The sequence below is a fragment of the Squalius cephalus genome (assembly GCF_949319135.1).
Source record: "Squalius cephalus genome assembly, chromosome: 22".
NCBI lineage: Eukaryota > Metazoa > Chordata > Actinopteri > Cypriniformes > Leuciscidae > Squalius > Squalius cephalus.
In genome coordinates this window covers 6,316,441-6,339,945 of record NC_137143.1, presented here as the reverse complement: position 1 = coordinate 6,339,945, position 23,505 = coordinate 6,316,441, and the positions used below count along the sequence as shown (strand labels likewise).

The 23,505-nt window shown below is 37.4% G+C and overlaps 1 protein-coding gene across 2 annotated transcripts in view; it reads right to left on the bottom strand.

Annotated features, from left to right (window-relative positions):
• ptprga (protein tyrosine phosphatase receptor type Ga) overlaps positions 1-23,505 on the bottom strand; it is a 256,101-nt gene that overhangs the window by 210,619 nt on the left and 21,977 nt on the right. The window contains exon 1 of one of the 2 annotated variants that reach the window (XM_079857646.1): positions 19,813-19,889. The exons of the other annotated variant lie outside the window; for it this stretch is intronic. Within the exon in view, the coding sequence (XP_079713772.1) occupies positions 19,813-19,828 (16 nt within the window). The 5' untranslated portion in view covers positions 19,829-19,889. Of the gene's footprint in view, positions 1-19,812; positions 19,890-23,505 lie in introns of those variants that run through there. 2 annotated transcript variants of the gene reach the window in all.

Sequence of the window (23,505 nt, the reverse complement as noted above, 5' to 3'; positions counted from 1 at the left end):
ATGGAAACCAGTGCGTATGTGTTTGTATGTGTGTGTGTTAGAGGTCTGCAAGCCCATTCGGGCCAGGCTCGGGCCTTTTTTTTTTTTTTTTTACAGATCGGGCTCGGGTTGGACTTGGGCTTATTTAGCTTCTCTCCTTTCATTGTGCCCATAATATACGTGCAGAGCACACGTCACATAGTGTGTATGAAATATTGTTATATTTATTATATTGTAAATATTATACATCGCCTAAGCAACACAAACGCAATACGCATACGCACTTGTCACTCACGTGCATTAACAGGTGACAGTTGACCATGCAGAGGATCAGGGAGAAGTTGGATTTTTTATTTTTATTAATATTATTTAACATTAGCCATTTGGCGAAGAGTTCTTCATTTTTGAATATTTTTTTGAACATTGTTCCTCAGTTACTTAAAAGCAAAGAACTGTGGTTTATTTACTTATTTTTGCGGTTTGATCCCGTAGCGCTATATTCTCTACTGCATGCTTATGCTTCTCTCTAATGGACAGTCTGTTCAATATTTGTGGGAATGATTGGGCATGATGTTTCAGGCCTATAATAAAAGTTTACCTTTTAGTAGCGTTTGACGTGCGTGTGTTTGCGTGTAGCAGAGACAGCGCGCATCAAAGAGCGCGCGTCAGAGAGAGCTTAAAGTGATATTGATGTTGGACTCGGGTCGGGTCGGGTTCGGGCTGAAAAATTACAGCCGTTGTCAGGCTGGGGCCAGGTAGGGCTTGAACACCACGGGCCAGGGCCGGGTTAGGGCTGGAGTTTGTGTGTGTGTGTGTGTGTATGTGTGTGTGTGTGTGTGTGTGTGTGTGTGAGGGTGTGAGTTTATGCAGAGAGGGAGGGAGAAGGACTGACTTTTTTCTCCTCATGCTCTGCTCTCTAAAATTCAATTTGAAATTGTGAGACGACAGCAGAGCTCATGGCAACATGCAAAAACTATGCTTCCCTGAAACATCAAAGACAGGAAGTGATGTATTAAAGAGAGACGGAGAGAACTGGGAGGATGGGTGACAGTTTGGAAATGATGCTACTGTATGTGTGTGCAAAAGCACTGTGGTACAGTGATGATATCAGAATACCATTCTTCTTTGAGATATAGCATGGTACTGATTACACTTATTACCATATTAATTTCCATTAATAAGAAATAAAATTAAAAGAGACAAAGAAAATAAAATTTTTGTACATCAAGCCAAAAAAGATTTGGAAACTAAAGTCATACTTTAAAATACGTTCATGCCTTGTGCATTCATGCATTATATAACAAAAGTGGCAAAACATTTGACAAAAGATACTGCAGTGTTTCCCATTCATGAACTAGACTGTGGCGACCCGCCATGGTCGAATCTGTCCCACCACAGTATCATAATGAACTGAAAATATCTTAAAACATTTTGGCCACCACTGGCCAAATGATACGCAAACTACATTTCTCGGCTGGATAAATTACACCAGCATCTCGCTAATAAAGTTTTGATGGATGAGGATTGCAATCAATGTAAAGACAACTGCAATGACGTACAGAAATCATAGGCTACAATAAGCACGCGTGAGTCCGTTATTACTTTGTATGTGCGCTCTTGACGCACTGATTGCACATTGTTTTTATGCACAGACACGTTGTTTCCACACACATTCAGGATAATGGATCCGTGTACAGTAGTAGGTGTAAGGTCAAGGTAAGGTTTTTTGCATCTCCACGTGGTCTTGTTTGGTATCGCAACTTGACTTGTCTAAAATGTAATAAGCTATTTGCTGTTGCACTATAGCTTTCTGAAAGTTTTTTCTGTAATGCTTTTTTAAGTTTGGTGTGCATACATTTATGAATTATATGGACTCATTACATGAATTTGATATTTTGTCATCTAATGTATTTTAAGGCATCATTAATTGTGATCCAAGTGTTCAAAAGTGTCGAAATAATTTTTTGACCCGTGTTCATCAAACTGTACTTTATTGTTGATGTAGGAAATGGTATACTTGCCGTTGCAATTTCGTTTATTATATGTGATTTTATTTTGCTTACCACTAAGATACATAAACTTATCAACTTATTCTGTTGATTCAGCTTTTCATTTCAAGCCTACATTTTCAGTCTATTCATCTATATTCATTCTTTCATTTTAAGTGGCCCAGCAACGCCCTAAAAATCTTTTGATTTATGTGGGTCCTCCATTTTAGCTCCACTAAATGACAGGGAGAAGTAGAGACATCTCATTTCAATTCAAATAGACTGACGCACAACCATATTTCATTCAAGCTGTACACACATCCTTGAGAAAGCTATTAGACAACGGAAAAAAGAGAGGAATGATGAATTTACTGCCCTGATGGAGGGTGCCCTGTATTCTCTTTCCATCACCGATGACCAAACAGAGTAAAAAGGCCTAATGGACCTTTCCAATAAACCAGCATTCAAATAGCCAGAGCATGCTGACTCTATTTATGGTAAGCAAAGATATTACTTTATAATGGGGTGGGTGCAATCTGAAAGTTAAATTCAAGCTGGAATCGATTGTAAGAAGTTGAATTGGCATTGTGTAAATGATATACTTTACCATGGTGCTTTCATTCAACAGCATCAGAGCAGCAAAAACATTTCAGAGAAATCAATAGAAGGCTAGTCATCACAGATTAAGCTCAGTATAGTTTCATTTCTCCCTGTGGAACAAGAAAAGGCAGCTTACATGTTCCAGTGACCAAGGTGCAACCTCATAAACAAAATATGGATTGCAATCCACAGCTGCGGTCTAATATAAAACAATAAATATCTATTAGAAAGAAAACATCAGATTGAGAAAACCACTAGGCCTAATCTTGACAGAAAACAAGACGATGTGGTTCATTAAAGTCATCTTGGGTGAGTTGTTTCTCTGTTCAAATAAATAATAAGAACAATCTATAGGGAAAACCTTTTAATGTGTTTAATTTCACTGAAAGTACTGTATATTAATCCCTTATATTAATCATTTCTATGTGGTTTCTTGCTATCCCAATTACAAAATTTCACCTAAATTGTCTATGGCTGCATTCACACTGCAGGTAAAAGTGGACCAAATCAGTTTTTGTGTTTATATGTATGTTATTGTTCTATTCCGCATGTGGGTCAATTCAAGACCATAACCACCAGTTCACACTTGAATCTGGGCTTGTAGTGTGAACGTAGCCTAGGATCTTCAGGTCCCTAGGTATAGCTTGAGTGATTCACCAGGTGAAAACATCGAATCCAATTATGTCGCAAAGTAATAGCACAAGTAGCAATAGTAATAGTAACAAGCCACATTACTTGATCATTCATGTCGATGAATGCGATCATTCTTGAGTTATGGGCTAGTTCAAATACTTAAACTCAAATATGTGCACTAATAATTATTTAGAATTGCATTTCCTAAATCAAACTCGAACCTGCATCACCTATATGAGCACCAGGGTTCAATGTCAAGCATTTGCACAGTGTGCAGTGATTTTGCTTATCCTGCCCCCACTGCACCTTCAGTCTTGTTATCTGGGTTCAGTGTAGCTCTAAGGTCATTTGAAGTATTTCCCGCTCCAAGCATCGCTTTCAGGGCGCCCGCTAACTGCACCTACCGAGTCACACGGGACGCCCAATTTATGGCAGCACACGGTGTACGCACATCACCGCGTTCTGTCTGCCTCTAGAACAGAACAGCAATGCATTGGCCTCGGAGTCCCTCAAACCCTCTCTATGTCAATTACCAGAGAGAGCAGGGTTAGATGTGAGGGGGGAGATGTATAAAGGAAAGAAGTGAGAGATGGAGGTGAAGAAGTGCTGGAGGGGTGCTGAACAATCATGAAACCTTTACCAGAAATAACAACAAAGCAAAAGATGCATGAGATGAATGGAGAGGAAAGGAAAATAGAGAGGTGGAGATGAATGAAGGAAGAGGAAGGAGGAAGGGGAAATTAAAAAAAAGTAGTTAAGTGAACGGAGGATAAAGAGGGGAGGGGAAAACAGATGAGAGGAATATTGCTCTAATGAAGTGAACCCCTGCGGTGCTTATTAAGTTTGTTAGCTAAATACAGCATAGGTAAACAAAACATGACTGAAACCTCCATCACTGTGTTCAAGAGAGCTCCAGTTCAAGGTCGCAACACATTTGTAGCAGAAATATTCATTTTTAACCAGAGTCGGCAATTTGAAGGGATGTGCAGTTGGTGATGCAACACATCTGAGCAGAGTTTGCAGGCAACACAATGTGGCGACTTTTAATGAGAGTAAAAACAGTGTTCAGTCTCCCGACACAGTTGGAAACGGCAGTCCAGTAGAAATGCAACCAACACTTTCTTTACCTCTCCTACAGTCTTTTCCTGGCATTCAATCCTCTATCTATTAACCTTGTGTTCATCCGGACCACCAACCTGACAATTTCAACCACCTATCCATTCTCATCCCACAATCCTCTAGTTCTCAAGGCACCCTCTGGTATTTCTTTCTTGATCTCTTCCAATCTGAATTCTCCATCCCTTACATCCACATGCCTCCTACCCAGTCTGATCTCCAGAGAAGCCCAGGGCTCCCGACCCACCTGAGCGCAGTTTTGAAGACACACATGGCGATCTGCGTTCAGAAAGCACAGCTGCAGGCGGTCCTGTTGAGCTCCACCACTGACAACGACTAACAAGTAGAGCAGATCACAAACAGCACAGGGACTTATTACAGCAAACTGGCTGGAGCATCAATGCAAGTCTCTCAGCATGGGACTCTGGGTATTTCTAGCTTTTTTTCCTCTCTCACACTCTCAGCCATATGCATTCCATCTTTATCCACTTATACAGTTACGTAGCGATGTTAGACAAGTCTCTAAATATTCTTTTTCAGCTCTTCACAACAAAGGTCAAACTCTTGTCCTACTTTGCTCAGATAAGCTAAGCATTAGAAGCATCTTTCTAGTCTTAATTCTTAAAGCATTGTTTGAAATTCTAAATTCTAGAAACTATTGTTTGAGCACGTTCACCCAGTTAGCACGCATCACGATGTCCACGTAAATCGCCTGTGGAACATAGCGTTTTATTTAAAGCTTCATATTTGTATTAAACTCGTACGTGAAACACAAGCAGAACATAAGTCTGTGCAAATATGTTGTAACAAAACAATTTTCCGTTTAAAACCAAAGGCCTAGTTGGGTAAATTGGTACATCGATTTGAATTTGAGCAGAACAAAGTTCTGTGTAAATTGTAAAATTATTTTCATATAAAGTGGTGCCTAAACACAAGCAAAATGAATTTGTGTAAACTGTAATGTATGTAAAATGGTTATAAAAATACGATTGTAACATCTAGGTCTATTATTCTTAACACAAAAAAATAAATAAATAAATAAAAACACTTTGTAGTTTCATTGCATATGATTTTTCTGCATGATATAGCCTATGTGATGGTAACACACTCCCTGCGTTTTCCTGTTAGCTGAATGTGTAATGGTCTGAATTATAAAGTATAAAGCTGAATGTGTAATGGTCTAAGCATGAAGTAGTTTTCAATAGCTTTTCAACAGCCACGGTGCATTTGCTGATTCGGCCCACATACAGTATTTCAGAGGAGTATCCAACCATTTATTGGGACACTCTTTTGATGTACTAACAAAGTCCACAAAACATGTTTTTAGACAAGGTACAGTCTTTAAAAGTACTTTGAATGAACTTTTGATAACATGGTAATTTATCAACTTCTGTAGTATCTGCAAGCTTCTTACTTTGACACCATTTCTACATGCAGCTAATATAACACTTAGCCTTTAAAATGAATAAAAACTCAACTGATTTGCCTCTGATTTGCCCTTTATCTCAACAAGCTGGGCATGAAGCCATTATTTTGTCTTGTTTTTCTCAATAGCTGTAATTAAATTAAACACAGATACGCTACCTTGAACAGATATCATTTTGAGTCAGCTTATTGGACCATCAAGGTTTAATAGACACCCGTCTACCTTTCCTTTAGGTTGCTTTCCTTTTTAACTAAACACATATTTTTGTAGCAGAACAGAATGGAGGTTCACGGTGTTTCAAGGGTAAAGGGGAGGTGAGCAAAAGTTGGTGAATGGGCTTTTTTCTGGAGGTCCATGAAAATTGTTCATACATTTTTAAGGCATAATGTCATTTTTGTGTGAGTTTTACAAACTCAAATAGCTCACAACTATTCTCGGCCTTTCACACCATGACACTATGTTTCCACTTAAAGTTGAGTACCTTTAAGTAATTACCTTTCCGTAATTAGAGCAATAAAAGGCAATTTTGCAGCCAAAGTGCTTAATAAAGTCAATGTAGATTTGTAAAGCATTTTAGCTCCTTTATGTGAAACATGATATTCAACAAGAAAAATGCCAACTTGATTCTTCTATCCCTCAGGAATTGACTGGATTGTGTAAAGTTGCCGTTATTTACCAGAATGGAGCAAATCCAATTTCAATTTGCTAAAACAGTGACTAAATGGCTATTTGGTAATTGTTAACATTATCCAAAAGCATGCAAGGCCTAAGTGACATGACAAAAATCTAATGATTTCCACCAATGAATCCTTCAGTTAAAGACAAGGAACGTGCATTAAATGTATTACCTTTCTTCAACTGTTGTTATTTTTACCTCTGAAACAAATGTCAGTCTTGATAGAGAGAGTAGAGTCATGATTTGAATACAAAACAGAAATATTGTCTTCCAAACACCCTGACAGAAACCTGTCGTAATCTAATTTACCTCATTCCAATCCACAGTTTGAGAATTTGGCTTTTTTTTTTCAATTTATACCTTAAACTGCACTGCCACCGAGACAACAGCAATAACAACAACAACAAACAATTTACCACAAGGCTTTGGCAAAGCCTGACTTTTGACCCTGCAGAAAATAAGCTCTATCCATCAAACACAGTCGTCTTTCCTGAGGTAGGTTAATAGAATCTAGTGAATAAAGATATGTTTGCACCTGGTTATAGCAACTGAAAACAGTGCCGCAACCATGACAGATCCCTCTCAACTCCAGGTTAAATGAATAATTTGCATGTTGCTGTTCAATGTCTTGGGGTAGATTAGGGAGCATTTTCTGTATACTTTCTGAAAACCCATTTCAATAAATATTTTATATTGCAAATCTACAGGAAGCTTCCATTAAAAGAATGTTCAAATGAACATTCATCAACACACATCAGATATGGTAAATAGAAGCTCAAGCATGCTTGCATGACGTTTGAGAACCAATGAGGTTCATTCTCGTGTTACGCAGGACGTTTGAGCTTCAGCAAGAACCAGTGAGTTTTGTTCTCGCACATCACGCAAGTACAGTTAAGCTTCTGTTGACCAATTTTTTTGTGTGCATAAAAGCCTAAATTCAATCTGTTCATCATATAAAGTGATTCTGTCTCTTCAAAAAAAATTGAACTAAACCGCTAAATTCATATCGATTAGTATTACGATCTCTTTCTGAACTTTTTGAAGCGTCAAAGTGGAAGTTGCGTAGAATGTCAGTGGAGGGACAGAAATCTCTCAGATTTGATTCAAAATATCTTTGTTTGTGAACCTAATGAAAGTTTTACGGGTTTGGGATGACATAAGGTTAAGTAAATGATGACAGACTTTTCGTTTTTGGGTGAACTATCCCTTTAATACATCATAGGCACACTTTGCAACACGCAAAGGGTGTTCGAAAAGGTAGTTAAGAAGCATAATTCTTTTGAGATACCTTCTTTTGGCCCAAATCTAAGACAGAACTCAACATATCCTCTGAGGCACCCATCCAAGAATGCATTGCTAAGAGCTCGGTGGTACAATTCATCCTTTTCCCCAAATGTTGTTGTTGCATCATTAGATTAGCAACATGCTAACCTCAAACTCTACTGGAATCGACTGCGAACTGCTGCCTATGTAGAGCACTCCAGATCAGTCACTCATGAGGTTCCATTTCAATTAATTTGCTGCCTTAGCAGGATGCTGCCTATGTAGGCAATGTAGAGGCGGTGTACCCCACGTAAACACACACTTCTCAATCAAGACTGAGCCAATTTCAATAACAAGAAGTCTGGAGATTTCAATTATCCCATGAGGTGTTTCAACGAAATTAATTTAATTGAATAAACATTACAGCAGAAGTGCTCTATGTAATCTATTATTCACATTTATATGCAAATCAGCAAAAATAAAGAGGCACCTAGTGACAAATTCTGGCATTGTGCAAACGGTGTGTTCTGAGAGGGCGGAGAGAGACACAAATCCACATGAACAAAAGGCACACTCCTATCAATCCCACAGTGCTGTATTTAACATTTCCGACTGAGATCGGCTAAATGGGAATGCTGTAATAATGGACTAAAATGGAAGCAGAAAGACTGAGCTGATCCCAGAACTGCCAGGCAGGGTTTTTTTGACAGCTGGCGTCTGGTGGAAAGACTTGGAAAAACAAAAGCACACAAACAATGACAAGCAATCAGTTCTCGACACCTTGCCCCTGGCATAAACCTTCATGTATTACAGGGAAGAAGAAAAAACACGACAGCGGCGTAGAAAAAGAGTGATAGTCATTGGATACGTCTAGCTTTGCTTTCTTCCATTTTTCTGTGGGCATGAGACATGTTGGAGGACACTTGACACATCTGCGTCCTTGCGAGAGCAGGTCAGCACAAGGCTACGTACATAAACGTACACGCAGTCTGAAATGACCGACCCTGTGATCCAAGGTGCGAGACTGGCCACAATAAACCAGTGTGTGTTTGTACGTCTGTTTGTCTGTTTCGAAAATAAGCCCATTTATTTTTAGCTGCACTTTAGTTCCATCGGTTCGAAACGCCGCATTCTAACACATCAAATCTCAGATGCAGGGAGTCTTGCAGGGAAAGGATGCAGCTTATTTTTAGATTTTAGCAGTCATCCTAGAAAATGTGCCTGAGGAAATAAACCTAATTTAATACCCACATGCACACGTACTTGTTTGCAGAAACATGTTATGTTCAGGTGATGGAAAAACAAATCATTACATGCTTCACTCTGTGAGAAAAATGTTGTGCTCAATTTTTTTTTTTTTAAATGGCCCGATGTTCCCACATTTCCTTGACTATATTTATCTTTGTTTTATTTTTTTACTTTTATTTTTTTCATTAGGTCAAGTATGTATTCGTTTTGTTATCGCATTACGAGAGGGCAAACTCCCGCCATGTGGCAAGTGCTCTTAAATGAAGACAATTTCATTTAATGACAGACCACCTCTAGAACATCTCACCGACAGCCAATCAGAGCGCGGTAATGAAGGAAGCCTGATGCAACTTGATTTGCATAATGGCAGAGAGGCTTGTGGGTATTGATTACGGTTACATAGCGGCTCCAAAAATCAATTAAATTAATTGAGCAAACAACCGGAGATTATGCAGATTGAATGAAAAGAGGGGAACAGGCAGAAAAAAGAATAAAAAGAGGAAAGCAGCAGCTGTTTTGGTGGAGTAATGGAGCAGAACAAGGAAGGACTGATTAGGAGAGGACGCAAATATCTCTCCTGCAACAGCCCTCCATCTTCCCACCGTTCATTTCCGTCATTTCAGTCCTCCAATTTCAACGTTTTTGGGCATATATACGCAGATTTGTCAATGTAGGGCTGGGCGTATGATGTGTATAACGTGCCACAGTAGATGCGTGTGAGAACCAGTACAGAGTTTACAGATTTAAATAATAGAAATAAAAAATATTTTTTTAATACTATTTAAATGAAAGTATTATGACATTAATTTAAATAAAAGATGTACTGTTATTATACGGTATATTTTATAAAATATAATTCATTAAAAAAATGTATTGTAATTAATAAAAACAACTAAACTTTTAAGGCTTTTGTTTTTAACTCAAGTTGCATGCTTGCATCATATTTTAAATTAATAAAAAGAAGAAATTATTGAGATGAACACTGTACCTTCACTGGATTACCCAAAATAGGCATTACCGCATGAAATGCTTTTTCTTTTTTTTTTTATTTCCAGCAATGATTACAATATTGTGTCATATAATGTTACCGTGATATAAAATGAATCAATAACATGATAAGATTTTGATTGTACTGCCCACCCCTCCTACAACATGAGGTAATTCAAACCCTTATTTTACAGTAATAGCGGGTATACTTCAAGGTGACCTCCAGCTGGCCCGTGACAAAACAAACACTTTGTAAAGATGTGATGGCATGTGATACGGAAGGAGGAAAAGGGAATGAGAGATGGAGAAATCTGTCCTGCGGTGAGACCGGAGGGTGGCAGCTCCTCTTTGACATGTGTTGGGAAACTGGCACAGCGGGAACAAGCCTCAAGTGCACAGAGGAGGGCGAGAGGGCACAGAGGCAAGAGAAAGAGAGAAAGGGAGGTACGCCAGATGGCATCCGAGAACTTTCTCAAACACTTTTTCTTGCCAAGGGGAGTGGGCTTCAGTTGTGAAAGGTGCCACAGGGCACACACCATGTCCGCTGCAACACAGGAGTCACAACCCAAGCCAGGCGTTGCTGGAAGTCCACAGGAGTGTGAGAGTGTGTGTGAGAAACACACCATATGGAAGCGTGCACCTGCAGGTCATTATTACTACAGCCTGGATAACATGCATGATCAAGAGGAGCAGCACACCTGCACTCGGCCACGACCTGAATGTCACACCAGTGCTTCCTACAGAATTTAGTTTTTTTTTTTTTTCCTAACTACAAACATATTTTAAAGCACACTATCATTTAAAAGCTCGGACACAACTCATTTTATTTATTTATATAGCACATTTAATAGCAATGTTGTTGCCCAAAGTGCTTCACAGTTAACCAAAAACAGTAAGACATTCATGTATAAAGGCATATATGAAGGTAAGACCACACACTCTTAGACATACCCCCTCACATAACAGTATAGTGAGGTCAGTGTAGAAAGAATTAAAATTGTGAAAACTAAAAGAGAGTAAATTATATCTACAACGTACAATGCACTTAACTAAAAGCTAGGTTAAAAAGATACGTTTTTAATTGAGACTTAAACATTTCTATTGTCTGGGCTAGCCGGATATGAGAGGGAAGACTGTTCCATCATTTTAGAATAATAGTAGTCTTAAAAAAGACCAAATAACACAAAAAGAAAGGCGGGAGTGGGATGTAGTAGGCTAGGCAAAATCTTCTTTGTTAGCTTCCTCACAGTAGCTACCCTTTGTCTAGATGAAATAAAAAATAAAAATATCCCCCACCCCCACCAAATGCAAACAGGACATTGCATTACAAAATAATACATAAGCTAATCTAATATTATATTGTATTATAGTGTAAGCCGCGTAACATGTTGGTTCTTTCAATAGTATCCATGTGGCAAAAGTGATGCAGAGTGACGAAATAAGTGGGGAGGGTCTCTACGACATCCGGACTACAAGTCATTTTAAAATACCAATGTAAACAAAACTTTGTTGTAAATTAATCTGCACCTTTAACTACATGCCATTTTATAGACATCCATGTAATCCATGTTACACTTACTGTAACACTCACTAACAGTTCAGATAGGTTATGGCAAATTATTTGACTGATTCAAATTAATAACTTATGAGGTTGTACTGTAAATAATTTTTTTACCAATTCATTAAAAGAATTGTGAGTCATCAGTTCATGAATCCAAACCACATCATTGCATTGTCAGCAAAAACAACGTAAGCGAAATATACATTGTCTATTAACTATGCTTCATTCTGGAAACACATGGACCACAAATATCTGTAAATTATCAGAAGTTTCAGGAATGAAACACCTTATATTTGTATTGTGCTGTACATCACTGTTCACCACAGTAAGTTCTTACTGTTTATCTTACGATGTTTTAGAGTGACAGAAAGCCTCTTGTTGAAGAATGTTTGTGTGTGTGTGTGTGAGAGAAAGAGAGCAGGAGATGACAGAAGGCGGGGAAAGACACCGAGCGGAACAGAGGACAACATTAGAGCAATAAAGCGCTGGAGTCATGGTCAGGGTTAAGGGCGGAGAGAGGAACAGAGAGAGTGAAAAAGGAAGAGGTGGTTTAACAAGGCAGCATGTCGCATTAGCGGCTTCATGCAGGACCATAAAACACAAGAGCCAAAGACAATCCTACTGTTTACAACCAAAGATACACTCACAACACACACACACAAACACACAATATACTGTATACACAATGCACTGTCGTGAATATTAACAGCTGTAGGTTCCACATACAATTCTAAAATCTATAATGAGTATGCCAATTAGAAGGGTGAACCAGAAAAATAGTTTGTAGCATAATTTGTGCTAAACAAGCTACATTTATGAAACCACTGTTGTCAAATATCATTGCTGATTTTACATAACACAATCTTGACAGTTTTATCAACTAGCTAAACTGGAATACCTAGAAAATAGAAGAAAACATGAACTCAAAATTGACCATATTTACTTTGTTAGCACACATTAGTCTTGTGGTGAACAATTAATCTGTGTGAATTAATCCACTGAACAAAATGTTGTTTGTCTTTGTAATCTTTACTCAAAATCATGAAATTTGGATTGCCGTTCCTTCAGCGATGACGTCAGTATGACGGCTTGGCCAGAACACCCCCTCCTCTTCAACCACCAGTCTGCTAGGCTACAGTTGAAAGATGGCATGAAGGTGCACTATAATCAAGCCCTGCCGCAGTTTCACTCAGAAATACATCACAATACTGAAGTAAAGCCGGTCGTAACTGAGTCATGCTGACTTAAAGAAGTCAACAAGAAAGAAAGAAAGAAAGAAAGAAAGAAAGAAACCGATAACTAGAACGACAACAACTTAATATTGACGTCAGCATCAAGGAACGATAAAATTTTGTTTATTACTATTACCTATGTCGTCTGCCGCTTTAAATGCTCAAGCTCTTTAAAGTAGGGTGGATTCTAAATGGCTTTTTTGGGGAGATTTGTTTTTATCTTTCATCAGCAGGGAAAAAAAATCACTCTGAAAAAGGTGTGTTATTTACATTAATTGTGTAGTGGACATCCCTATTTTCAAAGTATTAGAATGATTATTAAAACTTTATAGTTATGGTTACCATTATAGTGATCATCCTTGGTGTGAATGGGCCTTTAAAGAGACTACCAATGGCAGCCATCTTGTTCTGAGTGCGTATAACTTGAACGTAGTAAAGGTTAAAAAACAAAACCTAAAGCAAGTTTAATGGTCTAAGTATAAGTTAGCAAGTTTAATGGTCTCCTAGCCTGGTCAATCTGATCTGTTGGCTCTTTTAGAAAGGTTTTGGACAAAGCCCTGGAGGTGTCAAAAGACTTTTGCTGAAATAACCATGAATTTCTCGGTCCAGGTAGCACGGAGAACAAGTAAACATTGTTCATTTTATGGATACAAATTGGTATCGGACGATAATCACCTTATGACTCCATCGTGAGACCCTAAATTTGCCCGATCTCATGAACCGATCGTAATTTGAAGAGGTAAACCCGTAAAAAGTGTAAAAAGTTAGATGAGGCTTTTGCGCAATGTTCTGTTTTGTAGCTTTGCGAAACATTAGTAAACCATCACAATTTTATTTAGAGCAGTCTCCATTTTAAAGTTTAACCATTGGAAAGTGTTTTACATCTGGAGCCCGCTTAGATTGAGAGGTCTTGATTTACCGTGCACCATAGAAGTACACAACTGAAACAGCGCTGGAAGATCACTGAAAAACCAAACTTGATTTTATGACCTGTCATATAATAGTCATCATGTCAAGCATGAGTATTAACACAATGAAAGTGCATGACTTTTTTTCTGGTGTTAATCAAAATCTATTTTCTTCAAAATTTAAGACCATGTACATGTATTTTAGTAGAGTTACTAAAAGTAAGCCATTACTTTTAAGTATGCCACTTGAAATCATGTGAAATCATTTAAAAATGCCCTCAGGGTGTAAGGTTAAAAGTGAGAGCCAACAGAGAGCTTACATATTACTTATAAAGCTTGAATGATCGTGTAGTCGTCGATATTGGCTGCAAGAATCCTAATCGGAGTATCCCTAGTTCATTAACATACATTGTAATGCCACAAAGCTGGTTAAAAATTGGTGAAGTTACACTTAAAGTAAAAAACTCAAACTCACTAAAATACCTCAAAGATATAAACTCATAAACTTCAGAGACTTCCTCCGATTCATTCACTGTAGCAAGCAGAATGATAAGAACCAGTGCACTCCAGAAATTGCATAAAGTCAAATAATCATATTGCAGCTTGCGGTTTTGATCTAACTCTTGCCATAATTGTACACAATTTGCATCAGATTGTCTGTAAACAATATGAGAGCACGTCATCTGAGGCTGAGACCAGGTCTAAACGTTCTAAGTGGGTTTCAACATGCTGATATGGAGAAGAATGGACAGTTTGTCAGTATGATCCCAGTGTTTGATCTGAGGCATCATATAGCCCTCCAAACAGGAAACAAATAGAAATTCACACATCGACATGACAGGTATATATTATTTATATTAATTTGTGTTCTCTCTTCTCATCTTCTATCTATCCACTATCGCCACGTCTGGCTGAACACCTCAAATGAGCTGAACAAACAGCATGGTCAGTTGGTTAACCTTCCCTGAGGAACTGGCAGCTCACACACAGCTTTCCTCGTTCCCCGGCTCCATGAATTCAGGGAGAAAAGGTAGGGTGGATGGAGAAGAGGAAGGCAAGGACGAAAAAATCTATAGTGGTACCTATTTGCTAAGTGATACAATCTTTGCTCACTTCCCCTTGAAATGAGGTGCTTCTGGGAAAGGATCTCATTTTCCCTCAGCCAATCAGTTTGTGAGCATACGGGTAATGCGTGGGATCTCTGCGGGACAGACATACGCCTACAATGAACACACACACACTGGTCTGGATTCACGTCATAAATCTACGAGGACACCTGGCAATATAGGATGTAAGCCCGGAATTAAATGCAATTGGCTTAGGGAAGTTCAGCTTTGGTAGAGCCATTGAGTGACAGCCGCATAACCTTACAGTGTCTGACCGTCGATTCTGGCTAAGGCTGATATGAGATTTGATGGGTTAAAATGAAATATCCTCTCACTCGACCACAGGGGAAGAACTTATGATGGTTTGGTCTAGATCGCTGAGACCTGGAAAAAAAATTGCTGACATGAGCTCTTATACTAGCAAACACATAATTTTGCCATAATAATTAGGTCAACTATGTTGGTGTTAATAAAAAAAAAAAAAAAAAAAATATATATATATAATATATATATATATATATATATATATATATATATATATATATATATATATATATGCTCAGAATTAATCATACCCCTGGTAAATATGATCAAAAATGGCTGTAAAAAATAAATCTGCATCGTTTATCCTTTTGATCTTTCATTCAAAAAATTGGCAAAATCCTAACCTTTCATTGAAGTAAAAGAATTGAAAGTGGGGGGAAATCACATTATGAAATAAATGTTTTTCTCCAAAACACGTTGGCCACAATTATTGATACCCTTTTATTAAATACCTTTTTGCAATCTCCTTTTGCCAAGATAACAGCTCTGAGTCTTCTCCTATAATGCCTGATGAGTTTGGAGAATAACTGACAAGAGATTAGAAACCATTCCTCCATACAGAATCTCTCCAGATCCTTCAGATTCCCAGATCCATGTTGGCTCTTCTTCTCTTCAGTTCACTCCACTCATCAGGTCAGGGAACTGGGACAGTCATGGCAGAAGCTTCATTTTGTGCTCCCTAACACATTTTTGTGTTGATTTTGATGTTTGTTTTGGACCGTTGTCCTGATGGAAGATCCAACCACAGCCCATTATAAGATTTCTAGCAGAAGGCGTCAGGTTTTGATTTTTTATCTGTTGATATTTGATAGAATCCACGATGCCATGTATCTGAATAAGAAGTCCAGGACCTCCAGCAGAAAAATATCCCCACAGCATTAAAGATCCAATGGTATATTAAATTGTACACATGGGGTACTTTTTATCCTTGTGTGCACCAAACCCATCTAGCGTGTTTGCTGCCAAAAAGCTCTTTTTTTAGTCTCATCTGACCACAGAACCCTGTGCCGTCTGAAGTTCCAGTCGTGTCTGACAACTGAATATGCTGGAGTTTGTTTTTGGATGAGCGAGGAGCATTTTTCTTGAAAACCTCCCAAACAACATGTGGTTGTGTAAGGGTTGTTTGATTTTTTTTTAATAGGCTTTCTGACCCCAAGACTCAACTAATCTCTGCAATTCTCCATATGTGATTATTGAAGAGTCTTTGGCCACTCAAACTTTAATCCTCACCGTACATTAAGACAATATAGACACATGTCCTCTTCCTGGCAGATTTGTAACATCTTTAGTTGATTGGAACTTCTTAATTATTGCCCTGATGGTCAAAATGGGGATTTTTCTTATAGCCACTCTCTATTTTGTGATGCTCAACAATCTTTTGATGCACATCAGAACTATATTCTTTGGTTTTACTCATTGTGATGGATGATTAAGGGAATTTGGCCTTTGTGTTTCCTCATATTTAAACTCCTGTGAAACAAGAAGTCATAGCTGGACAATTTCATGTTCCTAGTCACCCTGGTGTACTAAAAAAAGGTAAAAATTAATGGGAATATACTTCAGAGATATTTTATTCATAAAAAATTCTAGGGGTATGAATAATTGTGGCCAACGTGTTTTGGAGAAAAACATTTATTTCATAATGTGATTTCCCCCCCACTTTCAATTCTTTTACTTCAATGAAAGGTTACATTTTTGCAAATTTTTTTGAATTAAAGGATTTAAAAAAAAAAAAAAATTGAACAAAAGGATAAACGATGCAGATTTATTTTTTACAGCCATTTTTGATCATATTTACCAGGGGTATGATTAATTCTGAGCACGACTATATATATATATATATATATATATATATATATATATATATATATATATATATATATATATATATATATATATATATATTTCAATATAGTTTCTAAATTAAGCTTTATTCTAATTACAATAGACTACTGTATAATAGGGAAAGTTTGATTTATATTAATGAATTACTTTCAATGAATTGGTTTGCTTCATCATTCAGACATGTTGACAGAAGTAGCCTACTTATGTACCACTATAATTGTATGTAGTTAATAACTGATTTTTATTACTATGCATTATGATATTTATACTATTTTTGTAATAATTAAAAAAAGATTTCACTCCGTTCATTTGTGAAAAACTTATTTAGCTGATGCAAAACATTTCTGATTGGAATGAAAAACTATTTTAAGTCATTTGAGAGTAAATATATTATACAGATATCTTCTCCATATCAAAAATCTTAACAATAATAATAATATACTGTTGTATAAGATGGTGTGTGTGTGTATATATACAGTAAATATATATATATATATATATATATATATATATATATATATATATATATATAATTTATTTTTCACTACATTGTCCAACCATAGAATAAATTACAATACGAGGAATGATTTTGGATTTTAGCAGATTTTTTTAATAGGTAAATGTGTTCAATAGAGAGGTCACTGATGCTGAGGACTCTCGTAAAAGCCGATGAGAGCAAATCGTTGGCCCGCAGATGTCGATATGCTAAATACAAGCTGCCGCTGGCCTTTGCTCTGAACTGATAACCTGAGCAGAGCCGCTTCAAAGCCCCTTCAAATAACCTTCTTCTCAAAGCAAAGGAACAACCCACTTGTCTTCAGAGCAGTGCAATAAATTCATGTGAAGTGTAACTAACATTCACACACACACACACACACACACACACACACACACACACACACACACACACACACACACACACACACACACACACCCCTCACTCATGTGAAGAAAAGAAAGAATCAGTCCAGCCAGTCAAATTTCACAGTCAAACCTCTGCTCAAATGTCACATTATCTCATCTAGAGGATCAGAACACAGCAGAAAGTTAGAGACAGAGAAAAGTGTGTCAAAAATTCAGGAAAGGAAGAAAGAAAAAATTAGGAAAACAGTGAAAACCTTCGGTGAAAAGAATCAATAATTTACAGTGCAAAATGAAGCTTACATACTGCAAAAATGAGGAAAATCAATGAGAGATTCATAAACACACTCGCACATCTTTGGTGGTGTATTGATATTAATTTCACATGATGAAATACAAAAGAAATGTGAATCAGCAAAGGTAATTTTATAGTCTGAGTTGACATTTTCACACATTCACATATCAGTTTCCATTTAGTTCAGCAGCACAGGTTAAACAGCACTGGGATGACCAGAAAGCTAAAATCCCCCCAGGGACCCTCATCTAACACATCAACTCCCAAATCCCTCTGCAGTCCACTGACAAATACTGTACCAGCACTACACACACACACTTTCTCTCGGTCCCTCGCTAGACTCCGAATCCCTCAGAGATGAACCTGGAATCTGTGTCCTTCAGGGATCCACATCAAGTAGGCCTAGCACAAATTAAAAGTGCTCCGGGGAAAAAGTTCACCTGCCGCCCTGTCAGCCATTACATTAGCCTTGAATAAAGCACCTTATGAATCACATTCCATAGTCTGACCAATAAACAAAAAACTCTCCAGACAAGCTGAATTGGAGACATTTATAAACATAATGTATGGCTTCCAGCTTTCTACCTCCAAAACATGAGACCGCTGGTGAGAATGTCACAGCAGTTGATATGCAGTTCAGTCAGACGCTAGCCTAACTAAAGTCATTAGCACAACCCCCACAAGTTGTTCAGAAGGTCTTTAAAGGTTTTATTTTGTGATTATGACTAGCTACCTGTATATTACCCTGCTTATTACACATCTAACTTATCAAATATTTAAGCAATATCACACGAGCTTGAGTGAAGTTGTTCCCTTCCCATGCCGAATTAACCCTTGTGTTATGTTGGAATTCTGTGCACTCCCCTTATGGTTCGGGTCAAATTGACCCTAATTGGATTCAATACAATTCCTGAAAAATCACACAATGAAAAACAACAAAGATTCAGGTACAAACCGTAAACTTTTAATATCAACATTTGTCAAATATTCCAAAAAATATATATCTGAAGATATGATTTAATGAAAATGTTTTTTTACCATTTTTTAAAACTGTTTTGTTTTGACAAAATTTGAATATACATTATATTTATATATATTTGCATATACATTTTTTTTTAACTTTTTTTTTTTTTTTTTTTTTTTTTTGCTTAGAACATCATAACTGAACAATTAATCAATTAATCTGAGCTCATTTTTCCTGCTGTCTATGTTGAAGTCTCAAGATATTTCAGATATCTTGAATATATAAATGAGAGCTTATTTTACTATCTGTGTCTGTCAAAGATTTTCATTTGTAATTTGCAATTAATTCTGAACACCATGATTTAGCTTTTTCAAGTGTGTTTGGTTTGGGTTAGAGCACTTTTAGATACACTTACACTTTAGAACTGGAGTTGATGCCCTGACATACATAAAATAAATGTTTTTATTTTGTGTCTGTACAGTTGCTTTTTAATAGCTGCCTATGATGTTCAAATTGACCTGCGAACATCACAAACGTAATAGTAATTTTGTTTGTATATGTCAAAAAAAAAAAAAAAAAGCATGTTGAAACTTTGCATGCATGTTCATGATGATAAATGTGAAAAAGTCACAAAATATCAAGAAAAAAAACAGGTTAACCAGTATTTCCAACAACTAGAAAATCTAAACGGGTCAAATTGACCCGCAACATAACACAAGGGTTAACGTTACAGCTGTGTTGATGCAAAGAAAAACAGTACGATTGGAGTTCACTAAAGGAGTTAAAACTGAATAACTTACATTTTAGACAAAACATTGCCAGTTAGTTCGTTTGTTGTTGCTCCGCCAGCAAAATATTTCCAAGCAAAGCAGCAGGAAAACCCTAGTATTAGAATCGTTATTGAATTAAGTTTTTTGAACGAATCGGTTGAAAAAAAACCCGACTCAGTGACTCTCTCACTTAAGACACTTGTCGCCACCTACTGGCGTACCGATGTAACCTGCAGAAAGAGTAATTTATTTTAAGATTTATTTATGTATTTGTATATTTATTTAAATATTATTAATACAATTTCAAATAATTGTTTTCTATTCTAATATACAGTATCTTAAACTTCAATTTATAATATAGTCTTGTGTCACACAATCTTTCTGAAATTATTTTAAAATGCTCTCTCTCTCTCTCTCTCTCTCTCTCTCTCTCTCTCTCTCTCTCTCTCTCTCTCTCTCTCTCTCTCTCTGTGTGTGTGTATACATTATAGCCTACATTTTTTTGTCAGGATTCTGATCAATATAGTTCAAAGAACAGCATTTATTAGATTTTTGTTGTTGTTGTTGTATTAATGTAAGTCGTACTGTCACGTTTGACCGATGTAATGCATTCTTGCTAAATACAAGTAGGCTATTAATTTCTTATTTAAAAAAAAAAAAAAAAAATCGTCCCAAACCTTTTGTGTATGTGAGCAGAAACATACCAATAAACGTGAAAGACATGAAATTAAAAACAGAAAATCAGTTAAACTTGTTTATTGGTCATTGACCTAAAACATCTGTAAGAAAATGTGCCTTGATTGTTCATTCAAAATCAATATAAAATAAATCAGCAGCACACGCAAACTGGATCCACATTAGATGCTATGCAGATTTATTTTACCTTGAGCTTTTCACTCAGTGTACACGTCACACATTTAAACGATTTCACTGCAGTGCAGAGGCGGTATAAACGCATTTATGCTCTGAATTGCAACTCAAATGCAAGAGTTAAATTTTGGGCAAAATGTTGATTCTTGTGCACAGCCGAAAACAAGGATAGCTAACCTATATATAGTGATGACTGTGACAATGCATTTTACTCAGCACTCATTTTGGTACTATAATTAGTTCAGTTACCTGTTAATAATATGTTTTAAGAGCAGTTTACTATTACAGTTTAAACCATAATTGCCCAATAAATGTTTTTAGGATGTATCCAGTCATTTTGTAACATATAGCCTGTAAACACACAGACACAGGTAGGGAGACCGTGAATTGACACCATTGACTGATGTGCTGAGAACATTTAGAAATTCTACTCACATTGTCTGGACTAAGCCAGCATTAGCAACTTTCTCCAGATTCCACAGATGTGAAGGCCGAGGGCGGCTGACTCCTCGACCTCAATCACTGTTGACCCCCTAACCTTGGTCTCCATGACACCAGCATCCCCCCACAGCACCCAGATTTGACTGCAACTGAAGACTAGATGCCGTTTCCTTCACCTCCTAGAACACTAACTCCTCTGTCTCTGTTTTCCTCTTCACATTATTCTAACAGACTCCCTTAAGAGCAATCCAATCAAAGAGCTCATGGCTGTAGATACATCAGCCAACGCGCTCGGTGAGAAAACCACATGCACATTAGCATTAAAACTTAGCGAAGCATGAACAGAAATTCTGAGTCAAAAGACAATGCTGGTAATAAGATAGTCACTATTTTTAAAGCCCCGCTGATTTTTTTTAAACTGAGGTATAACATTTGAAATGATGTTATATTCAAACATTCACTTGGTTTCATTCAAATTTAAATACCTCTGCTAAACATTTCCATAACGTCTTATTGGTTTGTTTTGAAAGCCAAACGTTTTGAAAGTTTTGTTATACAAACCCCAACTGCCGGGTGTGTAATGCAAATGTCTGGGTGGGGTGTGTGTGTGTGGGGGGTGGGGGGGTGGGGGGGTGTCTCGCTTCAATCCGTGGACTAGAAAAGCAACCCGAAGCAACAGTGTAAAAGTAGCCCAATTCCACAGGGAAACTGCGGACTTGGCAACATTGGTCTGAAGGTAACCCTGGTACAACAAGCCTAACACAAAGAAACCAACAACACCATCATGTAGCTATTGCATGATAATTAAGAAGAGTTAATTTTGTATCAGAAATAATGTTCAATTAAAACATTATATTCATATAGGAATTTATTTAATTAAAAAAATATATTTTTAATGGGATATAAAAAAATATTATGAAATAAAATGTGTGTTGGTTGTGGGTGGTTTCCAAGGTGTTTCTATGCAGTTGCTAAGCTGTTTGAGGGGGGTTTTATCATGTTTGTATGTGGTTGCTAGGTTGTTAATAAATAAACTTGACTTGACTTGACTTGTTATGTGGTTGAGTAATTGCTATGCGGTTGCTATGTTAAGGTTGCTAATGTGTTCTGGGTGGTTGCTGTGCAGTTTTTACGGTGTTTTAAGGCGTTTTTAGCTGTTGTAATGTGGTTGATAGGGTGCTCTAAATGGTTTCCATCTTGTTTGTACAGTATGTGGTTGCTAGGGTGTTCTGGGTGGTTGCTATGCGGTTGTTAAGGTGTTAGTACTGTATGTGGTTGCTAGGGTGTTCTGAGTGGTTGCTATGCAGTTGTTGGTTGTTTTGAGGGGTTTTCAGCAGTTAGTATGTGGTAGCTAGGGTGTTCTGAGTGGTTGCTATGCGGTAGTTGGGTGTTTGGAGGGGGTTTCAGCCATAGTATGTTGTTGCTATGGTGTTCTGATTTGATGTCATATATGACTGCAAATGTGTTTGGAGGGATTTTCAGCAACTTGTACAGTATGTGGTTGCTACGGTGTTCCGGATGGTTGCTATATAGTTGCTAAGGCGTTCTGAAGGGTTTTCAGGGTTTTCAAGGGTTTTCGCACAAGTCCTGAAAAGTGAAGCTAAAACATTTCGATCGCCCCCTGGTGGCTGGCTGCAGTATAGGTCATAAACCCGGCCTCTCCATTGAATCGAATGGGATGTGAGCCAAACTAAAAAAAATAAAAAATAGGTAGTTCTTATCACGCATGTCAACTGTTAATTTTCCCAATGGTTTTAGTTAGTTATTTTGATGCTATAAAAACTTGGTGTAACGTCATGATTGACAGCTGTGCTTGTGACTCTAAGAACGACGCAATCGGCAACGACCATTACTGTGATATTTTGGCTTCATTTTTCTACAGTGAAACGAAGCAGAGACGCGCTGTCCATCTTTTTTTTTTTTTTTTCAGTGTATGTTCTGAAACAGCAAGCTCAAATCCAACAGGACTTGCACTTACATTGAGGCTTTTGACAGGATATAAATCCCCCAGTTGCTCAAATTACTGCACAAATGTGGAATAATGAAACCCTCGGTAGAACCTTTTTATTTTTAAAACATTACTGGCGCTGAGCTGAAAACATTGGTTTAACAGCTGGGGTTTTTAAAACAGAACAGCGAGTTGATTATAGGTTAGTTTAACCTTATTTCATAGTTTAACATTTAGGTTGTTTTCAAACAATGCCAGTGCAACACTGAGTCACAGAAAATATTCCAGCTCATTTTGACCCAGTGCCACTCAATATTAATGTCACAACGAGTCACAGTAATACTGTCCCCCTCATTCTCATCTTTTATGTCTTTTTTCCCCCTCTCTCACCATCTCCGTAACCCAAAGCTCGCTCTATCTATTGAGGCCTACCAGCAATGAAGGCGAAAACTCCAGGCCATGGC